We start from the raw sequence: 26,626 nt of genomic DNA on the forward strand, positions 1-26,626 counted from the left end.
AATGGGACCCTTAGTTGGTACCAATCAATCGTGCGACTAAGTATTTAGGTGGTTCAGAAAAATATTAAGCTCTGCCATCCCCTTTTTTGTATACAGTACTGGTTTGTATCTGTGTCAAAGTAATAAAATGATGGATTTTTAAAAATCTTTTACTCATTGCTTTTTTCCATGTTATTCACAGTATCACTTGACTGATAATCAATAATGGAAATCACCGATGCATTTTGTCATTTCTTTTCTACAGCAGTCAAGTAAACTTGGGTCATTCATAATTTTATTATTTAAGTTTTAGAAATATCTAATGCATTTTTTTTTCTTCCAGTTTTGGAGATGCTTACGTGGATCACATGGATGTATTGGCACCATTACTACAATGTTGTAGGTCAGTATTTTGCTTAGTGTGATTAAGAATCACAGGTTATGATGCTAAATTTTTCTTTTGGGGAAAACATGTAATTTTTATGGAAGCAAAACTAACATACATAAAATTTTTAAACACTGGCTGTGTTGGTACGGTTCAATAGAGGAGACTCAATATCCTGTACTGAATGTCACTAGAAGCCTAAGATTACAACATTGCAGAAATCTGTAAAAGGAGAAAATAGAAGAGAAAGCAGAAAACCAAGTTGTGACAGTAGGGTACGGCTTACAAAATGTAGAACGTAGAGAGTAGAGGTCCCCTTTTTGTTTTTGTTTCATTTGTTGATGTCGGCTACCCTCCAAAATTGGGGGAAGTGCCTTGGTATATGTATGTACGTATTCTTTAAATGACTTTGCTCATCACTGTGAATGGGAACTCCATGTCTTGGAATTGAGGAGTCTTGTCTTTTAAGAATAAACACCCTCTGAGGAATCCAGGCTTCCCTCTCCCTCTTATTTTTTTATCAGATTTTCATAAGAGAAAAAATCCTATTCTAAATCGAGGTATAAAGCTGAGTATGTTGAATCATGTCAGACAATTTGAGTACATTCAGACCTTACCATTGCTGGATTTTTGTATTTGGGAATTTTATTATTTTCAGGAAGGGTCTAGTACTCAATAAATCAATGTGTATGAGAATTTATTCACAATTACATAACAAATACAGATCAGTCCTTGATGGAAAAGACAATAAGTCATTACAGTATTAAACAAGGGCTTGAAAATTCACTTATACTATCTCAGCTTATTCTCCTAAGTACATTTGGTCATATATAACTCTATACTTATATAGCTTTTTAGTTAGGGTGCATTCACACTTGAATACTCGTGAATGCACCTTAACTGAAAAGACAAAAAATAAAAAGGAATGGATTGATAGGAGACCAAATACAGCACAACATATTGTTATTTAAAAGGGAAAAGTAAGTCGAGAATGATTCTGTTATATTTGCGAATCTCTTTAACTACAGTAGAGCTTAAAAAGCTTTGAGTTATATAGGATCAAATACAGCACAGCATACTGTATAGGGAAGAGTAAGTTGAGATTAATTGTAATTAGGGGTTTTTTTGGTCTTTTCTATTAAGTATAATATAACAATGTCTCAAAACTGAGATGCACAAGTTTCATTTGACACTATTGACATTACCAAACAATTACTCTTCACCCAAGGGGTTAACTACTGCACTGTAATTGTTCACTGACTACTTTCCGCTTGATAAGGGTAGAATAGACTATTTAGCTATGGTAAGCAGTTCTTCTAGGAGAATGACACTCCAAAATCAAATCATTGTTCTCTAGTCTTGGGTAGTGCCATAGCCTCTGAATCAATGGTCTTCCACTGTCTTTGGTTAGAGTTCTCTACACTCGGGCACACTATTTTATCTTATTTTTCTTCCTCTTGTTTTGTAATGTTCTTATTTTTTATATAGGAAATATTTATTTTGATGTTACTGTTCCTAAAATATTTTATTTTTCCTTGTTTCCTTTCCTAACTGGGCTATTTTCCCTATTGGGCCCAGGCTTATAGCATCCTGCTTTTTCAACTGGGGTTGTAGCTTAGCAAGTAATAATAATAATAATAAGAAATAAGGGTTCAGTGATTATATGCAGTTTTTTCTCATTCACTGGCATGATTGATACTTAAACCCTATGAATAGTAAGGTCTGACTTGTATGACCACAAAGATGAGACTGAGTCCTCCTCTAGCCTTGATTGCAATAAAACCTAAAGGATATTTAGCTGAAAATTATGGATAAGTTTTTCCTCCTGGAAATTGGAAGACACTTCAAGGTTCATTCAATGTTGTAAAATTCAGATTCCATTATATTTTTTCTGGTAAATCTAATTTTTTATATTCCTTTAAAGGGTAAAATATATATTTTTCATTCAGAATTTGCCATTTATGAGTATCAAATTTGACTCGAAAATATTTTACCGATAGTGACACAAATGAAGTGGCTATGTTAAAGGGAGAGAATTAATTCTTTTAAATTTTTAAGAGTTTAACTATTTTGAAAATTATTTTAATAGTTAAGTCAGGTAGTTTATGTAAAAATAATAATCCTATCCCATTCAGTGACCATAACTACACGTAGGAATTATTTCCCAGGCTACGTCAAACAACATACGAGAGACTGATTCTCCTGAGTGGCGGTGGCTTGTCGAAAGCATTGGAGGAGATTTTATCATTGGACCCCATAGCCCCAATTCTGACCAAACCTCACCTTCAAGCATTAGACCGAAGAATTTTACATATCTTGGCTGCTCTAAGTATGTGTAGGGAGAGAAGAGGAGGGTGGCATCATGTCCTTTACTAAGGTGGTTTTGTTAGTTATGTTCTCAAGAGAACAGTGACGTGAATTTGTGTCATGTGGAGGAATTTGGTGGAAATTGTTAAAATTTTACAAGTTTGATTTTATTTTTATATCCATGTATTATTCATGATGATTTCATTTATTCATGTGTTGTTTATGATCATCTCATTCCTAGGTGCTTTTATTACATGTGTATAAATTGTTGCAATTCTTAAACTCTGAGCGAGATATTTTTTTTTTTAAAGTATTTCAGTTGTACAGTAAAGTTATTATCCTAGAAAATTATCTCTTAATTGTTAATTATGCAGCTTTGTACTTTATTGCATTTCTGTAGTTTATCTTTGCATTATTGTCCGTAAAGATTTTCATAACATGAATAGGATTAGCTAGTTTTTTTTATACTATATGAAGATAGAAGCCATTTACAAAAAAGTGCATCAAGCAGAGTGAGATTTATGTGTTAGGAGATTTGTGTATAACTACATTTTATGATTACTTTTAAGTCCAAGCTGCAAATATTGTTTACATATCTTTGATATCTTTCATCCCATGACTACATACTATAGGTTACAATTTGTAACATGTTTTGATTTTTACAGCACGTTGCAAGATTTTATCAGATGGTTTGTATATTTAAATGTTTTTCTTATATAAGTACAGTAATGTGTTTTAAGGGATATTGTGTGGGTGAAAAAAAAAAGATGTTAGTGGCTGACATTAGTCAGTTTTAGCAGCTCCTATTTACAGCCACACATTTGGTCTATTCTGCATATCTCTACCTATACTTTGAGTTTCTTGTTTGCTTAAAATATCATAAGCTATTTAGTTTATATTAGTATGAAATCATCCATAATATTCTTTTATATTGAAAACTAATTATTTCACTGAACATCCCTTGTTCATATTGCTTTTCTCTGGAAGCTCAGTTATATGGACATTTACCCCTATAACTAAAAACTTTCTATTTTCTTTCCTTTCAATAGAATTATGCCTCTAGTAATGTAATGAGATGGGGCACACTACAGAACCTTTGTCTCTGCGTCGCATTTAGTCTGATAACAGCCACGTACTCCAGATGGTTCAGTTTGGGATTTTTAGTGATTTAAAGATGTCCTCTGAATTTGTCAGTAACTACTGCCGAGATTGTTCTGGGCAATCAGGATTTGTCTCGCATGTCAGGGACACTATTGTGATTTAAATATTCTTTGTGTGGAGTTTGAAGACTTCACTGTTCCTTTTATAGAAAAGTAGGTTTCTATGGTTACATCAAATTAAAAGTTCAAAACGCATAGTAAACTTTCTTCTAGTTCATGGGGAAATTCACTGAAGATAAGGCTAGCTGATTATAGTTGTTATAATGACAGGTCAGCAGCAAATTTGCAACACAGTATTTAACAATCCAAGTTTTGATAGTGATGACCTTCAACAGTTCCTAACTTCTTTAGCTTCTTTTTGTGAAATCTCACAAGGCCAGCGAGTCTTTACTTAACAGCAGAAACTCTAAATCAAACTGTACTATTTCAAGTCCTAGCTTGAGTTAGGTCTAGTGGTTCTAGTATTCTATTCAGTTAAAGTTCTGAAGATGCACAGCGCATTGCAGATTCAAGTTCCTTTCATAGAGTCGAATCCTTTATTTACTTTCGACCCTCCTGGTGCAAAACAATCCCCTTCCTGCAAGCCAAGCTGCCAAGCTGCTCTTTTACAAACTTGCATGGTGAGGTAGAACACGTTGTTGGTAGCTTAGATCCTACTATCCCTCCATTGGCTAATGTAAAATCTGTATAGCAACCTAATTTTTCATATGCAGATGGCACAGCCCACCATTTGATTCTCTGTGTATAACATGTTTCAGCCAAAGCTGATCAGTTGCATCACGTTTTGGATGGCAGTGTGCATGGTTCGCTTGCAAGATCGGCCACCAACTCCTTGCGGGTCATTTTAACATGGCAAGTAGATATGTTAGTAATTCCACTGCTGAAATTAGTCCCTTGAAAAACAAATGTCCAGCAGCTCTCTTGCCAAGGGGTAAACAAACGAGAAAAACAGTAAGTATTGTTTTATAAAGTTCATTCCCCTGAACAGGAAGCCGAGGAGGTAGAAAACACAGTAACAGACTGAATATGATAAGGTGTCTACCTTACAAACTTTACAAAGGTTTATTGCTGAACTCATGTAAATTGCTAAAGACAAGTTCTGATGATGCTCATTCTTCCTAGATTTTGGAGACAGCTACTGCCTCAATTGTTCCATTTCATTTTGGATTGAATCTATAAATCATGTTTGCAAATGCTTCCTCCGCGCTTACCCCAAAAAGCACAATGCAACATAATTTTAGTCTTGATTTTTATACTGTCTGTTGTTCTGTTATTCCTGGTTACAGCATAATCTCAGTGCCAAACAGCTACTTTTTATTTTTTATTTTAAACATTTTTGTTGCGATGATGCTACATACAGCCATAATCTTAGTGCCTAGACTGCTACTCAGTTACAGTATTCTTTATTAAAGTTCTCTTTTTTTTTCAATATTTAGCTTTTTATTTATAAACTTTTAATTATAAAAAAAGCTCACACACCTCCAAATTTGAAAGGTTTCAGTAAGTTGCTCGACACCCTTCCTATATTTTATGTTAATATTAACAGTTTTTATGTGAGAATTAAGCATTATTCATAAAATTTCCTTACCATTAATTAAATTTGTCATTAGTTCCCTGCATGTAAAATTACATCTGTAAAAGGATGAGTTTTACATTATTTGGCAAAAATGTCCAAGTACTGTTTGTAAGTGTATGTGTTGCTGAAGTAGCAAGATAGCTGTAAGTGTAAGAGCATTAATTTTCAATGTATAAATATCCCAGAAATGCATGTTACAAATGTTTATTCCATATGTGAAATTTATAAACAACATAAAATCCCTTACATAGAGAAACCATTCCTTTAACACTAGAATTGCCAGGATCCAGTATTTTAACAAAGTTTACAATTTCTTTTTTTTCATCCATATTTAGCTTTGCACTTACCCCTGTGTATTTGAGCACAGCAGACCTGCATAATGTTATTTTTCTTTGCATCTTTAATTAGATGTAACAGTACTGGAAAGGGAAGAGAAATAAGATGCTGAACATGTACATTCAAATTTTAAAAGTTCTCTGGTAATCACAAAACTGAAACCAGCACACTACATACTATATGAATAGTGATTAGTGGGTGTGGACAAATTATTAAATGATGATCAACGGTATAGCCCAGCACTAAGGTACAGTGAAGGCTAAAAAGTGGAGCCTCAACAGAGACTAAAGATTACTGAACAGTGTTTACAGTGCACCATATTAAATGCACTAATGGTATTGGCAAATTATTGAATTTTTAACTGTTCATATAACATTAAGTGGTCTGCTGAACTTGAAGAGCAAAGTCATTCCTTTATGTGCCTTCCAAGAGGTTTGAAGTTCAAGATGATGTATCCAAGATTATTTTTCCCTCATTCTTTATCTGCTTAACGCTTATCAATATTAAGTACAATTCTATTATGCTTTGTATGTTATTTTGGTGTTTATGGGTAGTCCCTTTAATTTACCTTTTTAAGATTTTTTATATTTTTAGTATTGCTTTAACATATTCTTTATTTTTAGCTTGCTTCAGCTTATCCAACTGACCATGTCCCATGACAAAAGCACTTTTTATTATAATATAGGTAAATGTAAAATAAATAGCTTTTATATGTAATTGAATGAAAGGTTGCAAGAAAAATTTATAATTAAAATGCTTTCAGCTACACTAATACTGTAGCGACTATCGAAAGTAGCGTTATTGAAAAGTTTTGAACACTGAAGAAATCATTTAAAGTGTTTTAAAATATTTATGGAATAAAAATAATCGGTAATTTTTCAATTTGAAGAATTGAAAGTTCTGTACGTTATAAAATTTGTGCCACATCTTTGCTGTACTGTATTATCTCTATTTTTTAGGGTTTGTCAGCAAATTATGAAATATATATGTTCATCTTCCTGTCATTGCTCGCGATGTATATAATGGACACAGGTTTTAAAGCTCCCACAACAGTTCTTCATTTACTGGTTGACTTGCCATGCTTGGGATTAAAAGGCAAAAACAATTTTCAGAAATCTAGCTGAGACACCATTTTTTTTAACTACTGGTGCAAATCGTTTTTAACAAGAGTGAAATTTTTAAATATAATTCATATTTTTTCTCTTAATATTTTGGGGATAGCCAGAGAAGTTTATTAGGCTATAGGTCAGGTTAAAATAATATTGCTATGGTTTGACTAATTTGGCTAGAGATGATAACTTTAGTCTCTCCTAATGTTGCGCATTCGATGCTTTCTTTGGATGTGAATTTTTTGTGCCAATGAAATTTCGTATGGCAGGAAGATGATAGACCTTGATGCTTTGTGTTTATTTTTTATAGTTTTATTTTAACTGCTGTGAGGCTCAAAACTGCTTTTATTTGGTGCTATAAAATGTTAATATGTTATTGTCTTCCTAAGCATTTACACAGAGTAGTAAGCTAATTTCAGTAGGTTCTGAAAAAGTGTACTGTACTCAGGGTTGCCAGGTTGGCCTTTTTTGGACCAAAAAAAAAAAACACCTCCAAATTTAGCCTTTATTTTTTTGTGCTTGATACCTAAATTTAGCCTTTTGGAAATTAGTTAACCTTATATGCTATATTTTCGGCCTTTTTCTACTATTAGGTTGGCCTTCAACGATTATCAACGTCCCCTTTTTTGCTTCATTTGTTTGATGTCGGCTACCCCCCAAAATTGAGGGAAGTGCCTTGGTATATTCATGTAGGTTGGCCTTTTAAAGCTGCAGTTGATCAGACGTTGGCCTTTTCTCATTTGGAAAACCTGGCAACCCTGACGTCTACTTTTTAAACTTATTTTTTCTTGATGAAAAATCAGTACACTATGTGCTGTTAATGTTTGATGGCCACACAAAAGTAGGATTTATATTTTTGTTTCTTGTATAATTTTTAGTTGAATCTGTAAAAATAGCAGTCCACCATGCATCAAGACTTTCGTTATGGCACTCGTATTAGTAATATATTTCAGAATATATTAAAAGTTATTTTTATAATAAATTTTGTATGAAAGTAGGGAAATAAAAATGTGATCTTTATTTAGGGACTCTTTGCAATAAAACCTTCAAATATACCACTGCTTATTTTACTTTATGTATTTAAGACCCTCAAGAAACTGTAAAGAAGCAATGAAGTTGAATGATATATCACCGACAGCCAAAATACTCTATATCTCTAGGAAAAATAATCAAGTCTGTTATGAAAGAACCAGTAAAAACTAATTGTTTCTACACGGCATACAAACCATCGTCCTTTAATTAGGGATATCATTTGTGTGAGAGTGAATCGGTCATTAAAGTAGGATAACGAGAGTTTATCCAACTGGGTAGGGAGTGCAGCAAGGAGCCCCACCCCTTTCCAGTCGGATATTCACTCGTTTTAAGCGCTGTTGTGGATAAATGTACTGTAACTCTATTAATTTCTCTCTCTTTACAGGAAGTGATTGTTAGTGGTTGTGATGTAATGGAAGCAAGAAACTTGTGTTTGCCGGGGGAAGACGCTGCAACAAATTCATGGCTAAATTGGCTATTGATTTTCACTCCCTCTGTGCCTCTTGTAGAGGACATGACTTAGCAGTCATCGCCTTGTATCGAGTGTGGATCATGGCTTCTGATGCAGTGCAAAGAGTTCACAAAGGGTTGGACTCTGCAAGGACCAAGATGACTCTGGGGAAGTATTTTGCTGCTTCTGTCTTGCCTTTGCTTTGCCCCCTTGATCAGTCCCCGGGGAGTACACTACGGGCACAGGGAGACACCTATCTACATTGGTCAAGTTTTCAGGTTTTGCTGGAGTGTGGGGAACCCCTGATATTCACTGTTCCCCTTCTGAGAGTGAAAATCCTTAAACTTAAACTGAAGGTTGCTGACAACAAGTTTCACCTTTGGGAGGCTTGGTCTTTCAGGTAGGCCCTCTATTACTTTTTTGAGGGAGTTATTAGCTACGGCTACCTCTCCTCCGGTACACAGTATACTGTCTCTCTCAAGTGTTCCCAGTGGTGAAGGGCATGGGGACTTGCACAGGGTCAGGGAGCTAGGTGGTTTTCACTAGGAAAGTGAAGGGTAATTTTGGTAAGGTAGTGCCCAAAATAGTTGGCAAAGTGCTGGGTTTTGGGAGCTGTATCCCCTGCGCCTTTCAAAAATAAATCTAGCGTTGGTGCCCCTGTTCCTAGTGTTACCCTCATTCCCTAACCCAGTTCTAGTGTGTTCGATCACTTCCCCTGTGCTTGTTGCCCTGAGCCTTGTGCCAGGGGGTCCAGGCCCTGTTCCTGCTCCCTCAGTGTCATTGATGTTGCTTCTGGTGCTGCTCGTGGCGGGGTCGTGGGGCATTATTAGTGCCTCTCCTTCCCCCAGTGTTGTGGATCTTGTCAAAGCAAACTCTGTGGTTTTTCCCTTCGGGGGAGTGCCATCGTCGACTGATATTCTTGCAAAGCCAGAAGCGAGAGATAGAAAGGAAGAAGCGTACGTTATTTTTCCTCTTTCTCCTCATCCTCCGAGGAGAGGGGTGAAGAGCAGATGTAGTCACAGTGATAGAGCTCCCTGTGAAACCACCTCTCTCTCGAGGTGGGTGGATGGCACATCAGTGGTTCTTGACCCTGTAGCTGGTTGGAACACAGGTGTACAATTCCGTCTCTCCGTTTCAAGGTCGATGAAGGAGCTTCGACAATCAAGGTTGATGAAGGAGCTTCGACAATCAAGGTTGATGAAGGAGCTTCAGCGACCTCCATTTCTCTTACTTCCTGGACATGGGACACTTGCTCCTCCCTCCATCGAAACTTGGGTGTTTGATTTGATGGAGAGGATGGTACCATTAGAAACCTTTCACAAGCAAATGTGTGTGGTTGGTCTAGAATGGGAGGTGGAGAGCCTTGCTCCCGATGCCCTTGTTACCCCTCTGCCTTGATCCACAGGAAGAGAAGTACCTGGTACTCTTGTTCCTGTCAGGTCCCGTACCAAGAGATCTCTTCCAATTGGCATTGGCAAGCCCAGGCCTTCAGCAACACACGACTACTTTCTCTGCTCTGACCGTGGGACAGAATGATCGTATTCATGAGGAGAGCTGAGTCTTCATAGCGCGCAGCTTCACCCAAGGCCTTGACAAAGGGCGAGGGTGCTTGGGAGCCTGCCGAGTCTGAGAGTTCGTTCGTGAAAGTCCTTCAACTCGAGGATGAGTGCAATGGCCTATGGGAGGCTCCTTTGGCACCTTTTATGGGTAGAACTTCAGTCATGCAGTTGGCCTGGTAAAATCTTGTGAACTTAGGCCTGGACAGGGTGGATGATCACACATGTGGGTCTGAGAATTTACTCCATGCCAGCAGGTGAAGCTAGATCCCGCCACCCCTACTCTCCAAGCAGCGTAAGATCTATACACCACAGAATGAGACACATAGGTTACTATCTTTCGTCACACATGCCTTATACAACTAACACCAAGAAACCTGGCTAGTGCCCCAATTTCTGTCACTCTGTAAGAAAAAGAAAAATTTTGAGTGAGGGACGAAAGATAAACAAATTAAACAGGATAAAAAATACAAAATAAAATGTTAACAATAAGAATTAAAAATAAGTAATAAATCTAGAAATAATTTGTATTTTTCCTAAGTATTTTTCAACGGTGTCTGTGCTTCGGACTGTGTTTGGCTTGCCAAGTGTTCACTCAGGTTTTCACCTTGGTTGCGTGGGATACGTTTTTTGGTGAACCTTGAAGATTGGTTGATCCTGACTCTTCAAAGAGGCAGTTACTTAAGGATTGAGATCGGACTCTCTCTTTCTGCCATGATCTGGGGATCGTGGTAAACTGAGAAATCAAAGCAGAGGTTGAAGTACCTGAGCATGGGCACCTCATCCCGAGATCTCTTTTCAATGGTACTTGAAGAATCACTGGTCAGCAGACAGGGATCCCTTATTCTTTCCTGTTCTGGTGGAGCAAAAAGTCCCGAACAATCTTGCCTGATGGCTCAACAAGGAAAACGTCACCTATGGAGTCCCACTTGACTCACTACCTTCGGGCGTGCTTCTGTTATCATACTCATCGAGAAAGGGGTAGGGAGCACACCTGAGTTACCTGGCTGTCTCGGGGGTGTGGACTGAATAGGAATGGCAACTGCACATCAACATCCTCAGAATGCAAGCAGCCTTCCTAGGACTGCAAGCATTCAAATAATGTTTGAGGAGGCACTCGGTAGTGTTGATGAGCGACAACACCATAGTAGTAGCCTATGTCAACAAGCAAGGAGGCGCAATCTTGCGATCCCTTTGCGAGCTGACGAAGGAGATGCACATCTGGGAAGCATTTCACGCTGTAGAGTTGTCAGGAAGGTACATTCCAGGCAAGAAGAATGTACTAGCAGACACACTCAGCCCCCAGAACCAAGTTGTAGCAGCAGAATAGTCTTGACATCCCATGGTAGCAAAAAGGCCTTGTTGGGCTCTCAGGGGATTGACCTGTTTGCTCGCAGGTGAACAGGAAGCTTTCCATTACCTTGCTCCGGACCCGTGGATGTTGTTTGAAGACTTCTTCCAACACCCATGGGATCACCTGGCCATATACGCCTTTCCGTCGTAATCTATAGACTGTTTGTTACGCTAGAAATCAGGATGACCCTGGGGGCTCCCAGATGGCCTCATGCCAAGTGGTATCCCGATCTCCTTGCTCTTCTGGTTGAGGTCCAAAGAGAACTATCCTTATGGCCCACTCTTCTCTGTTAGCCACACCAGAAGAAGTATTTACCACCATGCCATGGAGTCTCTAACACTACGGATACAGGTGGAGACTCCAACATCTCCGAACGAAAGACTTTTTGCAAGGCACTGCACAGGAGGTGTCTAGGCATCTCCAGAAGTCTTCTACAGCTGTCTACCAAGTCAAGTGAGCCATCCTCTGCAACTGATGTTGTAGAGGGTTTTTCTTCAGGCCGAGATTTCCTAGCCTCAGTCCTGGCCACCAAACACTACCGCTCTGCCTTGAGTATGGTCTTCAGACTGAAATACTTAGATCACTCCTCTTCTAGGGAGTTATCTATGCTTGTGAGAAACTTCAAACAGTCTTGCCCAACCCAGGACCTTAGGTCCCTGAAGTGGAATGTGACCTTGGTCCCGAAAGTTCTTATGTGTACCCCCACTTGAGCCTTTGAGAAGGTCTTCAGACAGGGATCTAACTTTCAAGACTTTTTCTGCTAGCCATAGCATTGGCAAAAAGAGTTGGCGAGTTGCATGGGTTCTTTTAATATCACCCACGCTGAGGTGTGGAAGGAGATCTTTAGTTTAGTGCTGGACTTTGTAGTCAAGTTATGTGCATGTTTATGTACAATCCAAGACCTAGTATCAGTTCCTTATCCACATAGCAGACAGATAGGGGATGACAAGGGTTCTTGCTTTGAGCCCATGTAACTTGAGCATGGATCACTTCTAGGGAAAAAATTTAATTTTCCACCCCAACAATCAGCGAGTCTCCCTAATCAAAGGAGAAGCGTTTGTATGCTGTAAAGGAACAAATCTATATTTTTTATAGCTATACAAACCCAAGCCCTTTAATATAAATTTCCCTCTTCAACCACCTCTCTTAAGTCCTGAGCCAAAAGATCAAAATAAAAGTCAAGAATATCCGACTAGAAAAGATGGCAGGGCTCCTCGGCCCATTCCCTACCCAGTTGAATAACCGCTCAATATCGAACTCAACGACCGATACCAGCTCACGCCGAAACAATATCTTTAATTAATTAAAGAACTCTGGTTTGCATAGCTAGGAAAAATACACATGACTTTAAAAATTTGTGATTTTCTCCTATCTCCTCCTCAACACCAGACGACAAAACAATCTTTACCTTTGAGATGCACAAGAGGAAGATAAAGCAGGGCTGCAATAGTTATTGCACATGTTACTGTACACAAGGTCATTGAATATTCAATACTAAAGCATGAATTTTTAGTCTTTTATATAATTAAATATATCAATACATTAAAAAATGTTATTTTTATTAATAAAATAAATTTTTGAATATACTTACCCGGTGATCATATAGCTGCAACTCTGTTGCTCGACAGAAAAACCTACGGTCAAAATACGCCAGCGATCGCTATGCAGGTGGGGGTGTACATCAACAGCGCCATCTGTCGAGCAGGTACTTAGTACTCCAAGCAAACAAAGAACCAATTTTCTCCTCAGTCCACTGGGTCTCTATTGGGGAGGAAGGGAGGGTCCTTTAATATATGATCACCGGGTAAGTATATTCAAAAATTTATTTTATTAATAAAAATAACATTTTTCAATATTAAACTTAGCCGGTGATCATATAGCTGATTCACACCCAGGGGGGTGGGTAGAGACCAGCATTACATGTTTACATTATTATGAGCTAAGTATTTTGTATTTAATTTTAGCAGTTATTCAAAATAACAAACATAAAATAAATAAGTACCTGGTAAGGAAGTCGACTTGAACAATTACTCTGCCTTTTTAGGTACGTCTTCCTTACGGAGCCTCGCGATCCTCTTAGGATGCTGAGCGACCCCTAGGATCTGAAGTATCAAGGGTTGCAACCCATACAACAGGACCTCATCAAAACCTCTAATCTAGGCGCTTCTCAAGAAATGACTTTGACCACCCGCCAAATCAAGTAGGATGCGAAAGGCTTCTTAGCCTTCCGGACAACCCAAAAACAAAAATAAAACATTTCAAGAGAAAGATTAAAAAGGTTATGGAATTAGGGAATTGTAGTGGTTGAGCCCTCACCCACTACTGCACTCGTTGCTACGAATGGTCCCAGAGTGTAGCAGTTCTCGTAAAGAGACTGGACATTCTTAAGATAAAAAGACGCGAACACTGATTTGCTTTTCCAATAGGTTGCGTCGATTATACTTTGCAGAGATCTATTTTGTTTAAAGGCCACGGAAGTTGCGACAGCTCTAACTTCGTGTGTCCTTACCTTCAGCAAAGCTTGGTCTTCCTCATTCAGATGGGAATGAGCTTCTCGTATTAACAGTCTGATAAAATAGGATAAAGCATTCTTTGACATAGGCAAAGATGGATTCTTAACTGAACACCATAAAGCTTCAGACAGGCCTCGTAAAGGTTTTTAAATAGAACTTAAGAGCTCTTACAGGACATAAGACTCTTTCTAGTTCATTTCCAACCATACGATAAGTTTGGAATATCGAACGATATTGGTCAAGGCCGAGAAGGCAGCTCGTGTTTGGCTAGAAAACCAAGTTGTAGAACATGTAGCCGTTTCGGATGAGAATCCGATGTTCTTGCTGAAGGCATGAATCTCACTGACTCTTTTAGCTGTGGCTAAGCATATCAGGAAAAGAGTCTTAAAGGTGAGATCTTTCAAGGAGGCTGATTGTAGCGGTTCGAACCTGTCTGACATAAGGAATCTTAGTACCACGTCTAAATTCCAACCAGGTGTAACCAAACGACGCTCCTTCGTGGTCTCAAAAGACTTAAGGAGGTCCTGTAGATCTTTATTGTTAGAAAGATCTAAGCCTCTGTGACGGAAGACTGATGCCAACATGCTTCTGTAACCCTTGATAGTGGGAGCTGAAAGAGATCGTTCTTTCCTCAGATATAAGAGAAAGTCAGCTATTTGAGTTACAGAGGTACTGGTCGAGGAACGGATACTGACTTGCACCAGTTTCGGAAGATTTCCCACTTCGATTGGTAGACTCTAAGGGTGGATGTTCTCCTTGCTCTAGCAATCGCTCTGGTTGCCTCCTTTGAAAAGCCTCTAGCTCTCGAGAGTCTTTCGATAGTCTGAAGGCAGTCAGACGAAGAGCGTGGAGGCCTTGGTGTACCTTCTTTACGTGTGGCTGACGTAGAAGGTCCACCCTTAGGGGCAGTGTTCTGGGAACGTCTACTAGCCATCGAAGTACCTCGGTGAGCCATTCTCTCGCGGGCCAGAGGGAAGCAACTAGCGTCAACCTTGTCCCTTCGTGAGAGGCGAACTTCTGCAGTACCTTGTTGACAATCTTGAACGGAGGGAATGCATATAGATCTACAGTAGATGTGACCAATCTAGTAGAAAGGCATCTATATGAACTGCTGCTGGGTCCGGGATTGGTGAGCAAAATATTGGGAGCCTCTTGGTCATCGAGGTTGCGATGAGATCTATGGTTGGCTGGCCCCAGGTGGCCCAAAGTCTCTTGCATACATCCTTGTGGAGGGTCCATTCTGTTGGAATTATTTGTCCCTTCCGACTGAGACAATCTGCCATGACATTCAAGTTGCCTTGGATGAACCTCGTTACTAGTGATATGTCTAGACCTTTTGACCAGGTGAGGAGGTCCCTTGCGATCTCGTACAATGTCAGAGAGTAGGTCCCTCCTTGCTTGGAGATGTACGCCAAAGCCGTGGTGTTGTCCGAGTTCACCTCCACCACTTTGCCTTGAAGGAGAGACCTGAAGCTTTTCCAGGTCAGACGTACTGCCAGTAGCTCCTTGCAGTTGAAATGCATTGTCCTTTGACTCGAGTTCCATAATCCCGAGCATTCCCTATCGTCTAATGTCGCACCCCAACCTACGTCCGATGCGTCCGAGAAGAGAACGTGGTTGGGAGTCTGAACAGTCAGGGGAAGACCCTCTCTAAGGTTGATATAGTCCTTTCACCAAGTCAGACAAGACTTTATCTTTCCGGAAACCGGGATCGAGACCGCTTCTAGCGTCTTGTCCTTTTTCCAGTGAAAAGCTAGATGGTATAGAAGAGGACGGAGGTGTAGTCTTCCTAGTGACACAAATTGATCCACGGATGACAGTGTCCCTACCAGACTCATCCACAGCCTGACTGGGCAGCGTTCCTTCTTCAGCATCTTCTGGATGGATAGCAGGGCTGGGGGTTGATCGTCTTGTTCAGCAACGTCCTCATCAGAGGGTTCCTCATCCGAAACTGATGAGGAAACGGCAACAGAGTGGGCAACGTCTGACTCGCTGAATCCGGTCGCACTGGTGGATGCGTGACGGAGCCGGACGCAAAATCATGGCACTGCTGCACAGTCTGTGAACTGTTAACAACCATGGGTGCGCGAGGAAGTACAGCGTCAACCCGAAACTGTCTAGACTGTCTGGGTGTGCAGTCAACACCCTACCGGGTTGCTGAGGATGACGCACTGCGTCACAACAAGTCACCTCTGCTGGTTGTTGAACGTCTTCCTAGTGACACACTGAACGTCAACAACCACCTCCGAGCGTCGCTTAACGTCAACGTGCGACTGGCAACCCACACTGGGTCGCATCGGTGGAGGAACCACCTCAACTGGCAGACGCGAGTAGGTTACCTCAGCGTCAACAGGGCGCACAACCGACCGGTTGGAAGGTTGTTGGCCAGAAGGAGGAACCACCTCAACTGGCAGACGCGAGTAGGTTACCTCAGCGTCAACAGGGCGCACAACCAACCGGTTGGAAGGTTGTTGGCCAGAAGGTTCTTCTCCGCATTTAAGTCCTCTATCAAGGACACAAGCTTGGACTGCATGTCTTGCAGCAAAGCCCATTTAGGGTCTACGGGAGCAGGTGTGGCAACAGACGGGGTTAGCGACTGAGGCGGAACCATTTACCATCCCTGGAAGCCTTGTTATGTGTGACATAATAGTACAGCAAAACTTCAAAGGCTCGACAAAAGTTGAGAAGTTGACCTGTAAACAACTTGGAGCGTCTCCTGGCTAGGCGCCAGGGCGAGTCTACCAGAATTGAGAAGTCTATCTGGGCAGAGGCATGAACTCCCAAGCCGAGAACTTCTCTCGTGTCCTATCAGACTCTCGCTCTATAAGCCAGTTTAAAAGAAGGGAAATCAAAGGCTGAATCCCTAAAACTCCTCCTGGTGCAAAAACCAGTCGCCTAGCCAACATAACGCTCTCTAGGAGAGCGAGAGAGCACTAGCTTAACAACAACGGCTTCGAAGTAGCTAGGCCTAGTGTAAGTTCTGACGTTTAGGCGAACGAGGAGCAGCAGTTACAAGATCCGGACGAAGATCCTTAAAAAATCATCATGATTTAATTAAAGTCCATAGGAGGCTAAGCAGCTTAAGGCTCCTCTCCAAATGACAGAGTCCTCAAAGGAATATCAGTAGGAGGGAGAACAGCACTTTCTCATCTACAGGAACCTTGTCCGATAAAAGCTAGGTTATCTCAGTGAGTCTCTCACTGGTGCATTAGTAGCAGACCAGAAGGCAACGTCATGTAACTGCTTGACAGTCTGTGAACTGTCAACAACTGAACTGTCAACCACAACAGGTGTGAGGACATACAGTGTTCACTCGAGACTGCTTTGACTGTCTATACTGAGCAGTCAAAACAACTCTAGGATGCGGAGGTTGACGCACCGCGTCAAAACAAAACAACTTAGACTGTTGTTGTACCTCGCGAAAGTCAACGGAAGGTTCCTTGCGTTACTGAACGTCAACATGCGGCTGGCAGGGTACACTGGAACGCATGGGTGGCGGGACTCTCTCAGCTGGAGTGCGGCAGAAGGTTGCCTCAGCGTCCACAGGACGCACAACCGTGTTGGTTGTAGGCTAGAGGTTGGTGCAGTGTCAACCTTCTCCGCACGAAAGTCCCGCATCAATGACATTAACTGAGACTGCATGGTCTGCAGCACAGACCCCTTAGGGTCTACAGGAGCAGGTGCGGCAACAGACGGTGTGACTGCCTGATGCGGTACCGCTTTGCCTCTCTTAGGAGGTGAGCAGTCGTCGGAAGACTGCAGCGAGTCCGAACTGACCCAGTGGCTACAACTGGGCCGTTGGACTTGCGCGGAAGGGACCGACTTGCGCTTAATAAGCTGCGAGACCTTGGTCCATGGTTTCTTACGAGAAACCTCTTCCGCAGACGAGAAATAAATGGGCTCTCTCGTCTTTGTGTGGGTGGGGCGATCTTGGGTAGATACGCCCGAAACCACGGAGGGAAACGTCTGTTCGTTGATCAAGGCCTGACGAACCCATAAGTCGTTCGACATTACTTCTCCCCTGGGCTTGGGAGCTTGCAAGAGGTCCCGGACTAGGTGAACGACAGGCACGAACAGACGAACCCTCGGACGCAACACTGTAACACTTTGCGCATATCACTTTATCACTTCGATTTTCTGTTTTGCACTTATTACACTGAAATCGAAACTTTTACTGATTTCTACCTGAAACACGCAATTCTACCCTTCATTAAAAGGTAGTAATTGCGAAATCAGTCGTATAATGCAGCTATTAATACTAGCAAAAAACAGAAAACATATATAAAGATAAAAAATTCAGTGGCTGGGAAAGAGACTAAACACTCGTTCAAATAAACTACGTTTACAATCTCTCACCGCACATAGCCTGGGGACAAGAATAAAACCCTAGAAACGTTTTACCTTCTTCCCCGTACAGCGACTAGGGAGGAGAGTAACACGAGAACAACGTTACCCGCTTGAACGGAACGTTTTCTCTCCTCTCTCTCCCTCCGTCTCTATCTCTCTCTCTCTTTCTCTCTTGATTTCGCACCTAAGAGAAGAGGCCAATTATATTTCGTCAAAAAAAAACATGTTATTTGACTAAAGGAAAAAACTGAAAGGTTTTTCAATTAAAAAGTTCCTTTAAAATAGAATTTAAAACATTTAAGCTAAGAAAGAATGAACAAAACGTCATAATCGATTTACTCTTACTGCAAAGTGAAACCGTGATACACTCTCTCTCTATCGTAACGATAGAGCGCATGTTGAACGTCCTGAACGTCAACAACTGCGTAGTCTAAAAAACTAAACGTTAGTTCATCTTTGAAAACAGTACGAAGACTATCAAAGAAATTCTTTCATAAAACATTAAATTTTAAATTCTTTAAATAGGATATAACGGGCTCAACGTTGATTAACTTCGGTTCCAAGTTAGGACCGCCTACTATCAGGAAAGGTCGCATATAAACAAAACATAAAAATTTATTTTTATATGTTTATAATAAATGGAAAGTTAATCGAAGAGGCCTAATAATGGCGGAGAGATATAAAATATATAGATCTATAACGTGTTAAGCAAAATTACTAAAAACCTAAACACACTTCCGTCTAAGGGAAGGGTCGGCCATTTAAAAGTGAAAGAGAGTCCATACTCTCTTTGTCACCATAATTAAATCTATCCAAAACGAGTTCAAGTTTTGAGATGAGATAAAACACCTGCATAGCGAAAGCTCAAAACTAGAATAGTGTACTTCACCAAATAGTTGTGAAAACAAATCCAGTTAGTAACAGCGTATTAGTAGGTCTTGCCGGTAGCCCGACAGAGAGAAAATTGGTTCTTTGTTTGCTTGGAGTACTAAGTACCTGCTCGACAGATGGCGCTGTTGATGTACACCCCCACCTACATAGCGATCGCTGGCGTATTTTGACCGTAGGTTTTTCTGTCGAGCAACAGAGTTGCAGCTATATGATCACCGGCTAAGTTTAATATTGAAAAATATGAATTAAACATGCTGTAATTACACAATATATACAATATCAAAAGCTCAATTTCCGTGACCACTTGATTGATGAATTAAAACTATTATCAATGTATAATTTGAAATGTTAAAACTTCAAGACATAATGCAACTGAAAACAAAGGGGTGTAAAATAGAGAAAAGATTAATGAGCCAAAATTACCCTCAAGAATTTTTAAGATGAAAATAAAATACAGCATACAATAATCTGAGGAAACCTGAACCTGGATATAATCAATACATCATAAATCCCTTATAATATCTAATATGTATCTACTAATGAACCAATTTATTAAATATTGAACCCTATCTTTTACAATGAAAAAACACTTGAAACTATGATATACTTAGAGAAAAAATTAATATGTATTGTAAAATATTAGAAGCAAAAGAAATTTATTTACTCAACTTGCCAAGCTGGAATGTTATACTGTACTTATTCAAAATTTCTCTAAACACAAACCATCTTCCTTTAACGGGAGTATAGAGTTCAGTAAAGCTTAAATAGCCGTAGAAATTTTAACGAAGGTAGTTGACTACTGACAGGTAGTGGAGAAGTCTAGCCTACCTGTTAAGTCAGGTGGGCACTTACTTTTTACTTCAACCGCAAGCTGTACACACATACTCTCTCTGCTTCTCTAATTTTAGCAGTTTTAAATTTTTGCTTTCTCTTAGAAAAAGTGAGCAGACAGATGAGGGATAAATTAAAAGAAGGATATACTGTGGTGTGCCGGATAAATGAAGGACACCAACTCACTCTCTTCTGTATGCCCTTTACAGTTTAAAATTTTCAGTTGGACAGAGTGGATTCTCAGTTTCACTGTGGTCTAGCCAGTCAAAGAAGATCCTGCCTCTCGAATAAGATTCGGCCTCCCCTACTCTCTTGACAGAAGATTCACTCAAGAATAGGAAATATTTCCTTTTCAGCTCTAGCCTTTTTGCCATTCATGGCCAGCCTCCAGGTGGTCTGTATCCACCAGCAGTTCAATTGAGTCGCCTATCCAGCCACTAACGATTTATCAGCTCCAGGAACGCTGATTAAGTACAGAATCTCCCTCTTTTCCAGGCTACAGCCCTTTCTCCTAAGAGAGATACTGAGGTGACAGGGCTACAGCCCTTTCTCCTAAGAGAGATACTGAGGTGACACTGGAGAAGTGGAAGAGGGTTAGCCAAGGCTCCTTTATGCATCATGCAGTCACTTTGAAAGGCCCAAACCTTTCAAAGGCAACTGCAACAAGACCCTGGTCTCTGCCACTCCTTCAAGATCCGCTTTGCAGCAGCTCCAACAACCCTTAACATCAAATTAAGACTTCCATCTAATTCTTCCTCATAGAAAGTTTCAGACAACACTCCACCCTTTCACATTCAATCCAACCAGTTCAGGAAGTGCGGTAGAGGATGGAAGAAGATGCTTGAAGTGGCAGTCCCTTCCTCCAACTTGTGTATGGGGGGAGGCTGTCATGCCATTGGGCAATAAGGCAGTGACAGAGATCAGTACAGTGCATGGTGGAAGTGCTTCAGGGCAAACACTATCTATTCTTCACTCTCCCCTCACAAGCAACCTATTGGTGTTTCAGAAAGTTTTGGCTTTAGCTGCAGAGGCAAGTGATGCAGGTGAAGATGGTGCTCTTAGTTGTTTAAGACTCCTCCTGTTTTCTACAATTGACTCTTCCTGGTGGAGAAGTCGAATGGGAACAGAAAACCAGTAATTGACATCTCTCCTCTGAACAAATTATTTACTAGACATCATTCAGCATGAAGACCCCAAACACTGTGTGGTCTGCCATCAGAGAAGAAAATTTTAGGCTTTTAGGGGACTTAGAGGATACATATTTACTGATACCCATTCCTCAGTCCTACTGAAAAGTACCTCTGCTTTGTCCTTGACACCAGCTTCAAGTCCTCCATCGATTCCAAGATAGCGGTCTCGACATAACAATAGAGGGAGAGGTAGATTGACTGGCCTTTTGCACTTCATTCATCCCTGCCACTGGAGTGCAATAGATCTCCCATTATTTGCTGGATCGGACGCTAGATACAGATAAGCTTCATAACCAGGCAACCATTCTAATCGGACAAGATGTTTTAAGAAGTATCTCCTCCATCTTCTCAGACAAGGGGAAGAATGGTTGGATCATTATTATTAAAAGGGAGGAGATATACCAACCCAAGAGGATTGATGGAATACATGTAACAAATTTGGACGACATATCCCACACAAGAATAAAGGTTCTATGAAGTCTGCCAATCCATCTGGCAGGGGACAAACCTAACACCTGTAACATCATACTCAGACTGTTAGCAGGTTGACAGGAGTCACTGCCTCCAATCCTATACAGGACTAGGTGTTCTGACATTTCCCAGTAAAGTTAAACCAATCAGATTTTGGTTTACAGGGACTTCTTCCCCCTAAGGATGAGCCTCCTTTTAAAGAACAATACTTTTGAATTTGTGTCAGAACAAAAAAAAGAAATTTAAAGTACAGCAGTATCTCAGTTTACTAGTTTATTTCGTTCTGGGAGCGAGCTTATAAACTAAAATACTTGTAATCTAAAATAATTTTTCCCATAAGAAATAAAGAAAATTTATTCAATACATTCCACGAGTCCATAAATATGACAAATTTAAAAGTAATTTATATTTTTCCTAACTATACAAACCAGAGTTCTTTACATAAGAGACAGAAAATAGTGCAAGCTGTAGCGCAGGCATTAGAACTTCTAAAACAAAATGCCAACAACCGGTCCTGTTGTTACCAGTGGGTAGTGGGGAAGAACCTACTGTACCCACTCACAACATTTTGATTGTAGCCGGGACTTCCGGGTTAGGTGATGGTGGGTAAGATTTGTGTAAAGAACTCAGGTCTGAATAGTAAATAAACATATAAAACCTTTGTTCTTTACAAAGGAGCCTCACCCTATGGTGGGTGGAAGTCCACTTTCCAACTGGCTGGAATTTTAATACCCTGGATCGTTGCATCTGAGGGTGAAGTGCCTGAGATAAGCTTCCTGACATCCTGACACCTCATTAACCAGTGGCATAATAATGCCAGCAGGGTAATGGCCCATACAAAGGTGGGAAGTGAATGTAGAACTCTAACGTGACACTGTCCTAGCAATATATAAGCAATAGGTTTATGGATACACACTGTGATTTAATCAGACCACATATCTCCCCCTCGTAAGAAGAATGGAGACGTAAAAATCTATATCGCCACATATACCAGCTAAGGAGCTACATGGAGACTTGCCTGCAGTTCAATCAAGCTCCAGCTAACTAGAGGAAAAAAAAAGAAAGAAAAAAAAAAAGGTCCAGTTATTCTTTCCATTCATCCCAGATTAATACTGTAACCTTACTCCTCCACTAGCTGCTAATACTCTTATGAGGGAGCAAAGGTAGCTATACCCCTTGCTGGGCAGTCACCACAGGTCCTAGTAAGAACATATCTAGAGATATGTGTACTACTTCTTGCAAGTAGTGGGCTGTGGAGGCGGTCTGACGCTTTCACACACCCGCCTGTAGCACCTTCGTCACAGATAGGCTCTTCCTGAATGCCAGGGATATGCTTACTCCTAACATCACGAGCTCTAGTTTGTGCCTTTCCTTGCCAAGAAGGGGAGGGACTAATGGCTCAGTCAATGACCAGCTTAATCCAAGAAGAGATTGTTTTTTGTGACCTTCACCCTGCCCATACTTACAAACAGGTTTCGTGTATGGGCGAGCTCTTCTTGGGTGGTTGAGATACCACCTTAGCGCTCTCATAGGACACAAAAGTAGAGGGTCAGGATCATTCGTTACTTTCTGAAGACTCAAAATGTTTAAGGATGTGAACCTATAGTCTAAGACTGCCAGATTTTGAGTCTTTGCAACAGAGTTGAACAAAACCTAGCCCCTTCTTGAATGGGCTATGTCATAGGAAAAACTACACAGGTCACTCTACAAATTACTGTACAGTAATTTGTAAATATGTATTTTTCCCATCTACAAAAACTTGAGTTCTTCAAGTTACTTCCCATCTCAACCTCTCCTAACTAACAAGTGACCGAGGCTTCCATGCTATATTATTGGAATTTCAACAGCCATTCCAGCTTCGCTGGTTACTTCTTATTAAATGAATCAGGTTCGTATAGTTAAGAAAAATAAAAGTTAAAAAAAATAAAAGTTTCTTTAAGATTTGTAATTTTTTGCCAGACTTTGGAACTGACACAGAAAGGAAGGGAGGGCAAGAAAATTTTTATCTAATTTTCTAATCATCAAAATAATTAATTGTTACTCTTAATATCTTTCAAAACATTTACTAAAGAAAGGCTATACAACAGAACATTCTTTTACATACTTTAGAGAGATCCCCTGTTTCCAAGGTAAATTTCTATTCAAAAGTTATATGTGAATTGTGTCAAAAAACAATAAATCTACTAATTACTGACAAATATAATTATGAGCTTTGTTTTAGTATATTAAAAGAGAAAAATAATACCGAGCTATGCCCAGTTTGTAATCATTGTCAAGTACAGTACAAGAATAAAAACAATTTCTTCTGATTTGTATGGTACTGTGTGAACCACGTCCTATATTATTTACCTTCCAACTGCAAATTTTCTTGTATTATAAAGCACATTAAAATTACCTTTTCTATGTACGCGATGCCATTTGCAAAATATTACGAGCTTGAAGAAGTAACGGCATATCAATCATGTGTCCTTTGTAAGTAAAGGCACCCTGCAAATTGAATTTTTGAAAGTTAATACCAATCATTTTTTTCATAAAATTACTCAAGAGTTTGATTATAAAACATTTATGAGTTTATAAAAATAAACTATGTTATTTGTTACATAAAGAGGACTAAAGAATCACAAATTTTTAAGTAATTTGTATTTTTCCTAACATACTTACCTAGAACTACCTTCTTAGGAGTTACTGGTTAACTCTACCTAACCGACCAGCTTTTTGTATAGTTTACCCCCCTCTTCCCGTTTTCTACGGGGTCAACCTCTGTCAGTGTGGTACGTGCCCTGAGGCGACCCGGGGGTCAGGCAGCGTGCTAGCTCAGGTCGAATCACCAGTAAGTTTCGTTGGAATAGGTATTACTCGATCCTGCAGGTTCTCGGGGAAGGATGGGTGGGCCATAACCCGAAGGTAGTTCTAGGTAAGTATGTTAGGAAAAATACAAATTACTTAAAAATTTGTGATTTGTTCCAACACGGTTACTTACCTAGAACTACCTTCTTAGGAGACTTACACTTTAGGAGGTGGGAGTATCCTGCAGGGATCAGGATTCGACGGGGAGGCACACGAGAGAGGGAACCTCTAAGGAGGTCTTGGTTCCAAGACCACTTGAAAACTGCATGAAAGGTAGGGGAAAACTATCCAAAAAACTCACTTAGTGTCTAAATGGCTTACCTTTTCAAAACCAATTCCCATACATGTCCTCTTGAAGGGTGTTCCTTTCAGTGATTAAGGTCTTCTCAACATCTTCCTGGCCCGTTCGATCCGGGGAAGGAAGGAAAAAGGGGGGGAGTAAGGTTAAGGAAGGAACTAGTGTCTCTTGGCATTAACACCCCCGGTTACCCTGGGGCTATGACCTTAGATCTCCTGAAGGGCCGACACAATTGGGCCAATAGAAAACTTGTCCAAGGATTTTCTTGTACAATCTTTTAGATAATGTTCCGTGAAGGTGGACTGTCTAGACCAGGTCCCAGCCTTCAGGATCTTACCCACAGCCATGTTCTTCTCGAAAGCCAGAGAGGTGCTCAGAGCCCTGATATCATGAGGTCTTGGTTTTCCAGGGAGAGGAGTCCCAGAAGCCTCGTAGGCCCTCCTTATCACTTGTCTCAGCCAGAAAGAGATAGAATTTTTCGAGACCGGTTTCTTCACCCGGCCTGTTGAGATGAATAAATTTTTGATCTGAGGGTGGTATTTTGCAGTCCTCTCCAGGTATTTTCTTACAGTTCTCACGGGACATAAGAGTAGATCCTTCGGGTTGTCGGATCGAGGGATGGCTGGCACCGGAAAACCCTCAAACCAAGGATCCCAACACGCTGGGTTCTGCGTTTTCGCCACAAAACTAGGGACAAACCTAAAGACAACTTCCCTCCACCCTTTGGAGTGTGAGACCTCGTAAGAGAGGCCGTGTAACTCGCTAACTCTCTTCGCCGAGGCCAGGGCTAAAAGAAAAGCTGTTTTAAGGGTGAGTTCTCTGTCTAGTACGTCCCTGAGAGGTTCGAAGGGCGGCTCTGACAGAACCTTGAGAACTCTTGCTAAGTCCCACTGTGGAACCCGTACCTCCTGGGGGGGACATGATTGCTCAAAACTGCGGATGAGCACCGAGATATGCCTTGAGGCTCCCAAGTCAATGCCCCTAAGGAGGAAGACTTGACCTAGGGCTGCTCGAACTCCTTTGATGGCCGGGATGGACGAACCCACGTCGTCTCTCAGGTACACCAGAAAGTCTGCAATGTCCTGGATTGACGCCCCTAAGGGCCTGATGTTTCTGGATGCACACCACTTCAGGAAGACTGCCCACTTCGCCTGGTAGACAACTGCCGAGGAACGCCGTAGATAACCAGACATCCTTGTCGCGGTTCTCGATGAGTATCCTTCTTTCTTCAGGAGCTTCTCGATAACCTCCACGTGTGAAGGCGGAGGGATCGAGGGTTTTCGTGCCACCTGTGAAAGTGAGGTTGTCGCAGGAGGTCTGGCCTGTCCGGAAGCGTCCAAGGAGGACGAAGAGCTAATTCCTTTAGGTCTGCGAACCAGTCTCTCTCCGGCCACCAGGGCGCTACTAAAGTCATCGACAGGTTGGACGACACTCTCACTCTCTTCAACACTTGCCTGATCAAACTGAAGGGAGGGAAGGCATACACATCGAGACCGTCCCAGGGATGTTGGAAGGCGTCCTCGAACGCTGCTGACGGGTCTGGGATTGGAGAACAGAACACGGGGAGTTGGCCATTAAGATGTGTGGCGAACAAGTCTATCACTGGGGAGCCCCACAGTAGGATGACTGCTCGAGCTACCTCCGGGTGTAGGGTCCACTCCGAACCTATCACTTGACCCGCCCTGCTGAGGCCGTCATCCATCACGTTCCTCTTTCCTGGAATGAACCTTGCCGTCAGTTCTATCCCTTCTTCTGTGGCCCACTCCAACAGTTCCGTGGTTAGGGCGCAGAGGACCTTTGACTTCATGCCTCCCTGCTTCTTTACATACGCCACTACTGTGGCGTTGTCGCACATTAACGCCTCAGTGTTCCCTCGCAGGAAGTGTATGAATTGTCAACACGCCCTTAGAACCGCTATCATCTCTAGGATGTTTATATGGAGAGACGCCTCCTCGCTGGACCACTGCCCTTTAGCTGATTTTCCTAGCAGGTG

At 41.0% G+C, this 26,626-nt stretch overlaps 2 protein-coding genes across 6 annotated transcripts in view; one reads left to right on the plus strand and one right to left on the minus strand.

Annotated features, from left to right (window-relative positions):
- The window catches only part of LOC137658844 (glycosaminoglycan xylosylkinase), a 197,407-nt gene extending 189,500 nt beyond the window's left edge, over positions 1-7,907 (plus strand). For all 3 annotated transcript variants that reach the window (XM_068393935.1, XM_068393937.1, XM_068393936.1), the window contains exons 8-9: positions 323-382; positions 2,533-7,907. In XM_068393935.1, the coding sequence (XP_068250036.1) occupies positions 323-382; positions 2,533-2,740 (268 nt within the window). In that variant the 3' untranslated portion in view covers positions 2,741-7,907. The remainder of the gene's footprint in view (positions 1-322; positions 383-2,532) is intronic.
- Positions 1-26,626, minus strand: part of LOC137658845 (citramalyl-CoA lyase, mitochondrial-like) — a 214,161-nt gene that overhangs the window by 102,482 nt on the left and 85,053 nt on the right. Inside the window, exons 8-9 of one of the 3 annotated variants that reach the window (XM_068393939.1) lie at positions 23,884-23,975; positions 7,915-10,295 (exon numbers count right to left, since the gene is read on the minus strand). In XM_068393939.1, the coding sequence (XP_068250040.1) occupies positions 23,889-23,975 (87 nt within the window). In that variant the 3' untranslated portion in view covers positions 7,915-10,295; positions 23,884-23,888. Of the gene's footprint in view, positions 1-7,914; positions 10,296-19,288; positions 19,369-23,883; positions 23,976-26,626 lie in introns of those variants that run through there. The other 2 variants (XM_068393940.1, XM_068393938.1) reach the window with 2 other exon arrangements.

This window comes from Palaemon carinicauda, chromosome 19 (genome assembly GCF_036898095.1).
Source record: "Palaemon carinicauda isolate YSFRI2023 chromosome 19, ASM3689809v2, whole genome shotgun sequence".
Classification (NCBI taxonomy): Eukaryota; Metazoa; Arthropoda; class Malacostraca; order Decapoda; family Palaemonidae; genus Palaemon; species Palaemon carinicauda.